Source organism: Balaenoptera ricei, chromosome 12 (assembly GCF_028023285.1).
Source record: "Balaenoptera ricei isolate mBalRic1 chromosome 12, mBalRic1.hap2, whole genome shotgun sequence".
NCBI lineage: Eukaryota > Metazoa > Chordata > Mammalia > Artiodactyla > Balaenopteridae > Balaenoptera > Balaenoptera ricei.
This window is the reverse complement of record NC_082650.1, coordinates 69,699,347-69,711,869: the sequence shown is the minus strand read 5'-3', so window position 1 is coordinate 69,711,869 and position 12,523 is coordinate 69,699,347. Positions and strand designations below refer to the sequence as shown.

Genomic DNA, 12,523 nt, shown 5'->3' with positions numbered 1-12,523 from the left:
CCTTCGTTTTTTTTTTTTTTGGTTTTTTAAAAAAAATTAATTAATTAATTAATGGCTGTGTTGGGTCTTCGTTTCTGTGCGAGGGCTTTCCCTAGTTGCGGCAAGTGGGGGCCACTCTTCATTGTGGTGCGCGGGCCTCTCTTGTTGTGGAGCACAGGCTCCAGAAGCGCAGGCTCAGTAATTGTGGCTCACGGGCCTAGTTCCGTGGCATGTGGGATCCTCCCAGACCAGGGCCTGAACCCGTGTCCCCTGCATTGGCAGGCAGATTCTCAACCACTGCACCACCAGGGAAGCCGCAGTGCCTTCGGTTTTTTAAGTAAAAATAAAAGGCACATTTTTCATTTTCACCAAGAACTTTATCGAACAACGTATTCACCCTTTTGCTCCAATACCTTCTGCCATTTTTCAGGCAACTTCATAATTCCATCTTCCCCAAACTTTTTATCTTTTTGAGCAAAGAACTGTTCCAGGTGCCTTTTACAGTGTTCCAGGGAATTGAAATTTTTTCCATTAAGAGAATTTTGTAAAGACCGAAATAAAGGGAAATCTGTAGGTGCAACGTCTGCTGAATATGATGGATGAATCAGAACTTCCCAGCCAAATTGTAACAGTTTTTGCCTGGTCATCAAAGAAGCACGCAGTCTTGTGTTATCCTGCTGGAAGATTATGCATTTTCTGTTGACTCATTCTGGACACTTCGTCGAGTGCCACTTTCGGTTGCTTTAATTGGGAGCAGTACTTTTTGGAATTAATCGTTTGGTTTTTCCCAAAGGAGCTCATAATAGAGGGCTCCCTTCCAACCCCACCGTATACACAACATCACCTTCTTTGGATGAAGACCAGCCTTTGATGTGGTTGGTGGTGGTTCATTTTGCTTGCCCCACAGCCTCTTCTGTTCCACATGGTTGCAATGTCCACTTTTCACTGCCTGTCACAATTTGTTTTAAAAATGGAACATTTTCTTTAAACAAATGTTTTCATTACTTTTCAGTAGAGAATCGCATGCAGAAATACGGTCAAGAAGGTTTTTTTTGCTTAACTTACCTGGAACCCAAACATCAAAGCGATTCACATAACCAAGCTGGTGCCAATGATTTTCAGTGCTTGATTTGGATATTTTTGAGTATGTCGGCTATCTCCTGCATGGTATAACACTAATTCTTCTCAATTACTGTTTCGATTTGATTGCTGTCAACTTCAACTGGTCTACCTGACCGTGGAGCATCGTCCAGTGAGAAATCTCCGGCACGAAACTTCACAAACCACTTTTGACATGTTCAGTCGGTCACAGTACCTTCTCCATACACTGCACAAATCTTTTTGTGCGTTTCAGTTGCAGTTTTACCTTTCTTGAAATAATAAAGCATAATATGCCAAAAATGTTGCTTTTTTTCTTCCATCTTCAATATTAAAATGGCTACACAAAAATTCACCAATTTTGATAAGTCTTTTTTTAAATGCACACTGATATGACAGCTGTCACATACTATCTAACAAAATTGTTTCGAATGAAGTTAAAGACAACTAAGTGCTACTAGAGCCATCTTATGGAAAAGATCAAATGACCCTTTTGGCCCACCCAATAATATGTAAAACATGTAATATGTCAGATGGTGATAAGTTCTAAAAAGAAAATAAACCATAAAAGGCAATATTTCACATCTATAATTTTAAGTATTAAGATATCTTTTCAATTTATAACAACTATTTAAAGGAAAAAATGCTTTCGTGAAAATTCTGTTGAACCCCCAAAACAATATTTTAGTAGTCAAAAAGTTTTCTTTTCTTGGAATACACAGGCAGATTTTTAAGTATGGACTTACAGAAAATCTCACATCTACACACATCATTGCGATAAACTGTATCTGGCTAAATAAATAAATGCATAAAATACCTGCTTGGAAAATATGCATTTCAGAATAAGGCTATGCCTCTATAGAGAAGTACCATTCATAAATTCAAGGGGAGCCATTCTGCACCCATTCTTAAGCATCTCTTTTAATCAAAAGAGACCTTTCCCCCTCCAACCTTCCTTCTCTTTATCTTATATGGAGTACTCTCCTTTGTGTCTCAAAGTTTGGTCCACAGACTCGCTACATCAGCATCGACTGAGAGCTTGTTAGAAATGCAGAACCTCAGGACCTACTGCAGACCTACTTACTGAATCAGGATTCACATGTTAGTATGTCTCCAGGTGTTTTGCAAGCACTCTGAAGTTTGAGAACCGCTGTTATAAGCCATCTCTAGACTTCAACTTTCCCTTGCCTTATGAATGGGTTTTATGATTAACATCTTGCAGGGACTGAAAGAGGGAATCTGGTAGAAAGGATATCAAGATGGACTATTCCTTAGCCTGTGACAACACAGTCTTATCACAGGTCATTTATCACAGGACATGTTCAGCACGTCACTGAACCAGCTTTTATCATTTCCCTCAATTCTGGTGATGGTAGGGCAAACTCAGTGGAGATCTGAGATCAGTCAGTAAAGACGTGATTTCTTGCTATGAAATGTGTGGCAATTCTAATGAGAGTATCTTTTTGGAAATGGAGATTTGGTCATTAGTAGTCTGTCCTGATGTATTTAATACAGGGATTTTTACCAATTTCGATATTAAAAAGCATCATTTATGTTAAAATGTAATTTTTTAATTTCCTCTGCAAGCTCAACCCACCCCACCCCCCCAAAAAAAGTTCCATGGTTAAATAAATTTGGAAGATCCAGTGTACTACTGTATTTCATCAAATCTAAGACTTTCTTGGCTGTGATAATCACATTTTATGCATCTCTAAAAAAGGAAAAATGCTGCCATTCTTGACACGCTGTCAATTCTAAGATGCATTCTGATTTCAAAGATGTTAAAATGTAAAAATTTTACATCTTAGATCAATGAAAGTTTCCACATAAAAGCACATTAATTTACTAGCATATTAAAAGTTCCCCTAAATTTCTGAGGAAAGAGGTTCCTTTCATTTTAATGTAATGTATAATTTCCAAATGTATATAACCATGGAATCCTTTTTCTTATGGTAACAACCAGAGGAACTAGTGTTTCATGTAACTCGATTTGGAAAATGCTGTTTTATGAAATAATTCAAAATGAGGGACCTAAAAATATCTAAATGTTATTACCCTGAATTTAGGAATTTAATTTCTGAAATTAGGAGAAAAGTCTCAAAAAGACCTAGGTAGAAAAGTAATGGAACTCTGGAATTATTATTATTATTATTATTTTAACATTTGCTGATTTCTTTTACCAAAGGTGTTGGTATAAGAGAAGTTATATTAACAAATGGATGCCCTGGCAGTGAATCCAAATGTATCGTACGGGTGGAAGAATGTCGTGGACCAGTCGATTGTGGCTGTGAGTTGGCCTATGTATTGGAGGGAGACTGAGGGGGAAGCATTTACTCTGGGGAAATATCCTTAACCTCAGGTTGCCGTGAGTGGAAGGAGGTGATCAAATGATATACTGAAAGGAATTCATAAGAAAACTTAAGCTTCCGCTTCTCTAGACAGTTACAACTCTTTCTACTTTTGCTTCACATTTTTTCAGTGATGTGTAAATTTAACATATTCTCTCTAGTACACTGGAACCATATTGCACTCAGGGTCTGTGGTTGAGGCTGTCCTCCAGTGAAACGCTTTTGACACTTTGGTCATGACAGCTTATCAGTAGATTGGTAAACCCTACATTGGGAACCTTGAGAGCCACTCTATACCACCTTTCACTAGTCTGAGATTCCATTATCTTTAAACATGGAAGGGACGGAGTGTATGGGGCGGGAGGGGGATTCTGACCCTAAGCAGTAAATTGGAAGCCACTAGTAGATCTCGAAGTTTAATAGATCACTAAGTAGTTTGCCCTTGCTATCTCTTCTCCACGATTTATTCTGCTGAAGGAACAGACAGGTATGGTGTTTTCTACCTGCCTCTTTTGGCGACTTAACCTTTGATGCCTCTCTGCTCCTCTACAGTCAAACTTTCAGTAATACGTTTGCTAACTTCCAGCATGCAATTGGTTTTAAAGTTGGAAGTGACCTTTAAAAGTAGTATTGTGTATAAAGCAGTTTACAGTGCCCATTGGTATATATGTATTTAATTTTTCTTTTTTTCAGGGGGTAAACCAATTTCAGAAAGTCTTGAAAGTGTTAGGCTAGCATGTGTTCATACATCTCCTGCAAACCGTTTCAAATATATTTGGAGACTTCTAAGGCCAGACCAAGTGAGTAATGAATGTATGTAATTTGGTGCTTTCTAGTGAGTGATAAAATTTGTTTCCCAGTGCTTGATGACTCTCAGAAAACTTTCTCTTTAAAGGCAGTTTGCAAAAATGAAGTTAAAAATCATACAACTTTATTATTATTGGGATTTAAATTTTTTCATTGCTTAGTGAGGCTAAGACTTTACATATGTCTTAGGGCCAGCTACTATCAGAACTTAAAAACACCTATTTTATATAAAGTGTTCTATTTTGGAAGCAAGAGTTTCATTTGTATATATAGTACAGACAGTACTGATAACAGTAGCTAACATTAATAGAGGGCTTATTCAGTGCCAGACATACACAAAGTGCTAGAGTTTCTTTTACTCACATAACAATCTATGAGGTAATTCCCATCATTATACCCATTTTACAGATAAGTACAGTTGTTGCTCAGTATGCTCAGGGGATTGATTCCAGGACCCCTTCAGATACCAAAACTGGGATGCCCAAGTTCCTTATATAAAATGGAGTAGTATTTGCATATAACATAAATACATCCTCCCATTATACTTTAAATCATCTCTAGATTATTTATAATACAATGTAAATGCTATATAAATAGTTGTAAATAAAATGTAAATGCCAAGTAAATACTACTGTGCAACCAATTCAAGTTTTGCTTTTTGGAACTTTCTGGAATTTTTTTTCTGAATATTTTTAATCTATGGTTGGTTGAGTCCACTGACATGGAACCCAAGGATATGGAGGACCAGCTGCAGCTGAGATGCAGAGAGTAACTTGCCCTGCTTCACACAGGCAGGAAGTTGGTACTTGTTATCTGGATTATCTGACTTTAAAATACATGTGCATAATTAATTACTGTCCTAGACTGAGAGAAAGTGGCTCTTATTTTGTTACAAGAAATAAATTGTTTCCTGATCTTAAGTTTTCATGAAGAATGTTGTTACCTTTTTTTGCCTTTTAAAATAGCAGGCCATTATACTTGCAAATGATTCAGCAATCCTGGAGGTTCACAGGGATACTCACCCCAAGGCTTTTGAGTGTGAAACCTTGGATAATAATGAAATAGTGGCATCTATTAAATTCACAATCTATACAACAACTGGTAAGTACCCAACAATGTTTTGGTTTGCTTATATCTCAAACTTCAAAGCACATCAGAATCCCCTGGAGGTCTCATTGAAACACAGATCACTAGCCCAACCCCCATATTTCTGATTCTGTAGATCTTTAGTGGAGCTGGCACAAGAATTTCCATTTCTAACAAGTTCCTAGGTGCTATTGGTCCAGAGATCACATTTTGGAACCACTAGTTTTATACCATTTAGACTTTTCTGCAAGGTAATACTTAATTCTTATTTTTCTCCACAAAGTAGAGTCAGATGTACCTCACTTTGGGAAACTGGTGTATTCCTGAAGTATATCCAAAGAACAGTCCTTTAACTTGAATTATATTCTTACTTTTACTTCTATCACAGAGGTGAAAATGGATACATAGAATTCTAAGGGATGCTTAACAAAAGTTTTGATACAGTAAAATAAATAAAATTAAGAAATCTTATGTCAAAGCATATCTTTTTAAAAATTATTCATTCGAAGACATTTTTTTTATGAAACAATAATACAGTCCTCAGTATATGTCACAAAAGGCAAATCTTGACCCGAACATAATTTTACATGTTAGAAACTATGCTTCCCTTGCAAAAAGGATCCATGTGCATGTCTTTTCAATTTAAACTATGATGTCTTCTATAGCCAAATAATTATTTCCTTTTGTTGAGTTGCTCTTAACCATTTTTATTGTTGTCATCTGTGTTTTTGGGTGTGTGAGGGGTTTGGTCACAAGTTCTTTTGAGAAGCCAATCAAGGCTCGGGAAGCTTTTCCCGGAAAAATACCCACATATACTAACATGCCAAAAGTTACCCATAATTTTAAGAGAGTTCATGGATTTCTTGAAGCTATTTCTCAATCCCAAGTAAAGAACTTAAGCTGCAGTCTAGAGAAGCATAACACCCTTTACTGAACTGGAAACAAGCTAAGGTGTTTTGGGGGTGATTTTAAAAAATAAACTATAACTTTCTTTGATGTGTTGTTCAGTGTCCTTAAAAAACCATCTTTATGGTGAAAGCTAATAACCTTACTCCTATGTTGGGATAACAGGCGTTATTAAAAGGATAATTTCAATAAAGTGCTATAAAAGGCCAAAAAGGACCAAACATCATCAACTAAATAGTATCTCAGTGAGTCATAGTTCAGGATATTAAAGGGTTCAAAGGCCAGTCTCAGTTACTGTCCCCACAGCTTGGTCCCTGTTAGGACGGCTTAGTGGTGCTTAGCTCTTCCTGTGTTAGAAGGCAACATGTGTAAGCTAAGGGCTGGAGCACAGACCCCAGTGTCAGCAAGTGAGACAAAGTTGATTTTTCTCTCCTGTAGCTGTCCAAGGCTGGTGGGGTAGCTCTGCCATCTCAGCACATGCACTGGTTAAAAGACAAAATGTTTTCAGAAAACTTTGGTATTTATTAGTTTCTTTTAAAAAGGACAATTGGGTATACCACTGTGACAGACCCTCTTGGCTCTTTAGACATCAAACAAATATTTTGGCTATAAATGTCCACACAATATGGTACTGGCTTGAAACAAATGCATGATTGAAATATTTTCAGGGTAAATATGGTTTAATTAATGAAAATGTCCCATCCATTCTCTCATATAACAGGTTTTTCACTTCCACAATAGTTGTCTTTCATAGTTAGGCATGGTTTTGATTGAATTATGTCCCCCTGAAAAGATACTTTCAAGTCCAAACTCCTAGAACTTCAGGAATGTGACTGTGTCTGGAAATAGGGTAGTTGCAGATGTAATTAATTCAGTTAAGACAAGATCATACACACTAGAGGAGAGTGGGCTTTTAATCCAATATGGCTAGTGTCCTTATAAGAAGAAGGAAATTTAGACACAGAGACACAGAGAGAGAGAGAGGAGAATGTACGTGAAGACTCAAAGACACGCGGGGAGAAGACAGCCATGTGAAGACACACAGAGATTGGAGTTATGCTGTCACAAGCCAAGGAACATCTGGGGCTACCAGAAACTGGAAGAGGAAAGGAAGGATCCTTCCCCAGAGCCATTGGAGAGAGCATGGCCTTACCATCACCTTATGTTCAGACGTTTATCTTCCAAAACTGTGAGACAATATATTTCTGTTTTTTTTTTTTTAATTAATTAATTAATTTATTTATTTTTGGCTGTTAGGTCTTCGTTTCTGTGCGAGGGCTTTCTCTAGTTGCGGCAAGCGGGGGCCACTCTTCATCGCGGTGCGCGGGCCTCTCACTATCGCGGCCTCTCTTGTTGCGGAGCACAGGCTCCAGACGCGCAGGCTCAGTAGTTGTGGCTCACGGGCCTAGTTGCTCCGCGGCATGTGGGACCTTCCCAGACCAGGACTCGAACCCGTGTCCCCTGCATTAGCAGGCAGATTCTCAACCACTGCGGCACCAGGGAAGCCCTGTTGTTTTTAAGCCACCTAGTTAGTGGTACTTTGTTATGGTGGCCCTAAGAAACTAATATAATCATAAACTTAGTTTTTCTAAAAAGTGAGAGCATCGAAATTCAGCCTGTTTTTCATCAGAAAATCTCAATAGAAATGCAGACTATTTTTTTATTAGATGCAAAAGTAATCGAAGGGACCCTTGCAAGAAGACTACCATTGAAATGAAGCAAAATCTTTATACCTCTCATTCTCCACCTTCTCTTGGCTAGTATTGCAGGGTAGTAGATAAATGGAAAGAAATTTTGCATTTCTTCTTCTCAAGTTTTAATCCTAAAAGGTTTTTTAAAATTTGAGCTTAAAAACTCCCACTGCTTCTATAAATCTAAAATTACCAAAAATAAAAAGATTTTTAAAATTCAACAATGTTGGAATATAAATATGATATAAATTGTCTATCATACTTGGAACTATTTAGCGAGATTACTAAATTCAGTTTATAGCTCTAGAATTACCAAGGAAAATGGAAAATTATACTCCATGGTGTTTAAAGAATAGGAAGAAAATCCAGATGAATAAGCAGTTGAGATTGCCCATATATGAGACTAATTCTGTTAGAGTGGTACTTACCAAAATATTAAAATACATAAAACATAGCTTGCACAAATCATTATATCTCCCTGGATGTTGGTTTACTTATCTGTATAAAAGTTGTATAAGATGATCTTTCTGGCCCTTCCCCACATGAATCTTTTATGAGTCTATGATTTAGGGACCAGGAAGAGCCAAAAGAAAGCAACATAATTCACAGAGTAAGTAATGCTTGATATAAATTGAATTTTTATCAGTTTACAATGTAGCAGTGTTATAATGCATATGGTAGACTGGTCATGTCTCCGTAATAGCATTATTTTCAGGAAGAACAGAAAGATACGGGAGAGAATGCTGATTTAAAAGTGGTGTTTGGCTATTCGTATGAAGAAGAATGAGCTTCAATTCCTACTTTACAATGTATACAAAAATTAGATGTATTATAGTCCTAAATGTAAAAGCTAAAACCATCAAGCTTAAAAAAGGAAACATAAGAGAGTATCTGTATGATTCAGGAGTAGGCAAGTGTTTCTTTTTAGACATGACCAAAAACAATCACCATAAAGGAAAGATTGCTAAATTAGGCTTCATCAGAATTAAAATCTTCATCTTCAAAAAATGGTGTTGAGAAAACTGGACAGCCACATGCAAAAGAATGAAAGAAGGTCACTATCTTACATCATACACAGAAATTAACTCAAAATGGATTAAAGACTTGAATGTAAGACCTAAAACCATAAAATTCCTAGAAAAAACATAGGCAGTAACCTTATTGATATAGGTCTTAGTGATATTTTTGTAGCTCTGACTCCAAAGACAAGGGAAACAAAAGCAAAAATAAACAAATGGGACTACATCAAACTAAAAAGCTTCTGCACAGCAAAGGAAACCATCATCAAAACGAAAAGACAACTTATGGAATGGGAGAAGACATTTGTAAATGATATCTCTGATGAGGGGTTCATAGCCAAAATATATAAAGAACTCACACTAATCAACATCAGCAACAACAAAAAACAAACAACCTGATTAAAAATTGGGCAGAAGATCTGAATAGACATTTTTTCCAAAGAAGACATACAGATGGGCAACAGGCACATAAAAATATGCTTGACATCACTAATCAGGGAAATGCAAATCAAAACCACAAAGAGATATTACCTTACACCTGTTAGAATGGCTATTATCAAAAAGGACAAGAAATAACAAATGTTGGAGAGGATGTGGAGAAAAGGAAGCCCTTGTGCACTGTTGGTGCAGCTACTATGGAAATCAGTATGGAGATTCCTCAAAAAATTAAGAATAGAACTACCATAAGACACAGCTATTTCACTTCTGGGTATTTATCCAAAGAACATAAAAACACTAATTCAAAAAGATAGATGCACCTCTGTGTTCACTGCAGCATTATTTACAATAGCCAAGATATAGAAACCACCTAAGTGTCCACTGATGGACGAATGAATAAAGATGTGGTATATATACATACAATAGAATACTATTCAGCCATAAAAAAAAGAATGAAATCCTGCCATTTGCAACAGTGTGGATGGACCTTGAAGGTATTAATCCTAAGTGAAGTAAGATAGAAAAAGACAAATACAAAGATTTCACTCATATGTGGAATCTAAAAAAACAAACAAAATAAAACTAAAACACACTCATAGATACAGAGAGCAGATTACTGGTTGTCAGAGGGGAAGGGAGTTCAGGGGTGGGTGAAATGGATGAAGGGGGGAGTGCAGCTGTATGGTGATGGGTGGTAACTAGACGTGGTGGGGATCACTTTGTAGTGGATACAGATGTCAAATTAGAATGCTGTACACCTGACACTTAACGTTAAAAAGTTTAAAACTTCAGCTCTTTAAAAGGAATCATTAGAAAAATGAATAGGCAAGCCAAAATCTGGGAGAAAAAAATTTATAAAACATATACAGCAAGTACAGTCAGTTTGGGAAAAGATCTTGCAGTTTCTTGGAAAACTAAGCATACCTCTACCCTATGACCCAGCAGTTCCACTCATAAGTATTTACCCAAGAGAAATGGAAATGTATGTTCACAAAATGACTGGTGTGAGAATATTCATAGTTTATTTATAATAACCCCAAACTGAAACAGCATAGGTGTCCATCAGTAGGAGATTGAATAAACTAATTGAGCCATACTACCCAGTAATAAAAAAGAAAAAAACTATTGGTACATGCAACAATATGGTTGAATCTCCAAAACATTATACTGAGTAAAAAAGCCTTACACAAAAGAATGCATAATGTATGTTTCCATTCCTATGAAGTTCTAGAATAGGCAGAACTAATCTATGGTGGAAAAGAAAATCAGGACAGTAGTTGTCCCTAGAGGTTGGGGCAGGGATTAACTGGGAGGGGCTCGAGGAAACTTTTGGGGTATAGTAATATTCTGTGTATATTCAGGGGTTTGAATTATATATATGTCTGTTTGCATTTGCCAAAACTAAATAAATGCACATTTAAGATCATTGTGCAATTTGGTGTTCATAAATTTTACCTCAAAAGAAAAAATATAAACAAATATTGAACTCTAGTTAATGATATGCCTGTTGAAGAATTTTGTAGGAAGTGTGCAGACATCAGCAAATTATCTTGAAATGCATCAAAAAATAAGATGAATCACTGGATTGAGAAGAGTTTGGATAGAGGGATAGTTAAAATGTTGATGGTAGTGTCTAGGTGGTGGGATGTTTATTGTCAAATGCTTTGAACTTTTCTGTGTGTTTGAAAAGGACATTTCTAACACGCAGAGCAAGTTCATTAATAACTTTGTTTCCACTAATTCTTTCTGTATTTTTCTAGAGTTGTTTTTCAAATATAAAGTTTCCATTTAGATATCCATTTTCTTTTATTTTCCAGTAGTAATAATCATCAGGTGTTTTTTTCTCTAGAATTGCAGATGAAAAGATCAAGCCGACCAGACACTGATGCAGTCCTAGTTTTTGTTCTGACCATAGGAGTTATTATGTGTATATTCGTGATCTTTCTACTGATGTTCATAATTATAAACTGGTAGGTGAAGGACTGAAACTAAGCCATCACCCTTGATTGATGTCTTCCTTGTCTGCCCCTCCATGTCTGTTGAATCCAAGGCCCTGTCCATGATGCTTCTCACATGGGTTTTGAAACTGTCCAACTCTCTTCATCCCTCCTGAGACTCTCCTAGTTCAAGCTACCTAATCTCATGACTTGATCCCCAGCCATGAGAAAGCTTTTAAATGCAATTTTTACAATTTTACATAGTAGTTGCTAAAGAAAAAAGTTTATTGAATTAATATTTGTGTTGTCTAGTTGTAGTTATCACAACTTTAAAACTTGGTTATTGTAACCTACTAATTCATTTATATGAGAATATTTCTAATACCTACATGAGTATCACCCCCTGGTACATCTGAGGGCTCATCTACTATCACAATGCAGCTGGTGCACCACACACTAAAAATAAATCATGACTAAGGAGGCACTTCTATATATAGAAAACTAAATATAAATCTATTTAGTTTTCATTTCATAAAAGATTTAAAAAATGTTTTTCTTCCAGGGCGGCAGTCAAAGATTTCTGGGGGGCAAAAGCTTCGACAACTGAGATGCAGTCTGAGCTGAGTTCAGTGAGATACAAAGATTCAACCTGTCTTGACCAATCACCAACAGAAATACCTGGACATGAAGATGATGCTTTAAGTGAATGGAATGAATGATGTATGGATGATATATAGCAAACCAAAGATTAGGGCATATCAGATTCATTATTATAAAAATAAAATATATAGTGAAATACTTTACCAATATTGTAAGTGATTTATTATAGTCTGAAGGTAATGCAATATGAGAAGGGGCTGTTTTAATCAGTGCATCTTTGTGGTGGAGTTATCAAAAAGTTTTAAATTTGTTCTCAACATTTACCATTTCAAGTAATCACTTGGTAGCTTTTATCTAGAGGCACACGCACAAAATCTTTTAAACACATTTTTGATCACTTTGATCACTTCTGAGGTGATTTGCCTGTTCTGTCACAAACAAGAAAAAAATATATAGAAGATGCCTTGCATATTAGACTTTCTCCCCGCTGGGAGCACTGGATTGAACTTGCTTAAAGCAAACCATACTTTAGAATCTCTGCAGGGCATGTGACATACGAAGCATCACTTTTAACGCATGAAATAATAATGATAACGACCAACACTTAGTAGCTA

At 36.4% G+C, this 12,523-nt stretch overlaps 1 protein-coding gene across 19 annotated transcripts in view; it reads left to right on the top strand.

Annotated features, from left to right (window-relative positions):
• SPACA1 (sperm acrosome associated 1) overlaps positions 1-12,107 on the top strand; it is a 204,110-nt gene extending 192,003 nt beyond the window's left edge. For 18 of the 19 annotated variants that reach the window (XM_059941663.1, XM_059941666.1, XM_059941667.1 and 15 more), the window contains 5 exons: positions 3,263-3,364; positions 4,119-4,225; positions 5,198-5,333; positions 11,222-11,342; positions 11,872-12,107. In XM_059941663.1, coding sequence (XP_059797646.1) covers positions 3,263-3,364; positions 4,119-4,225; positions 5,198-5,333; positions 11,222-11,342; positions 11,872-12,028 — 623 coding nt within the window. In that variant the 3' untranslated portion in view covers positions 12,029-12,107. The remainder of the gene's footprint in view (positions 1-3,262; positions 3,365-4,118; positions 4,226-5,197; positions 5,334-11,221; positions 11,343-11,871) is intronic. The other variant, XM_059941672.1, reaches the window with a different exon arrangement.
• The last annotated feature ends 416 nt before the right edge of the window (positions 12,108-12,523 follow it).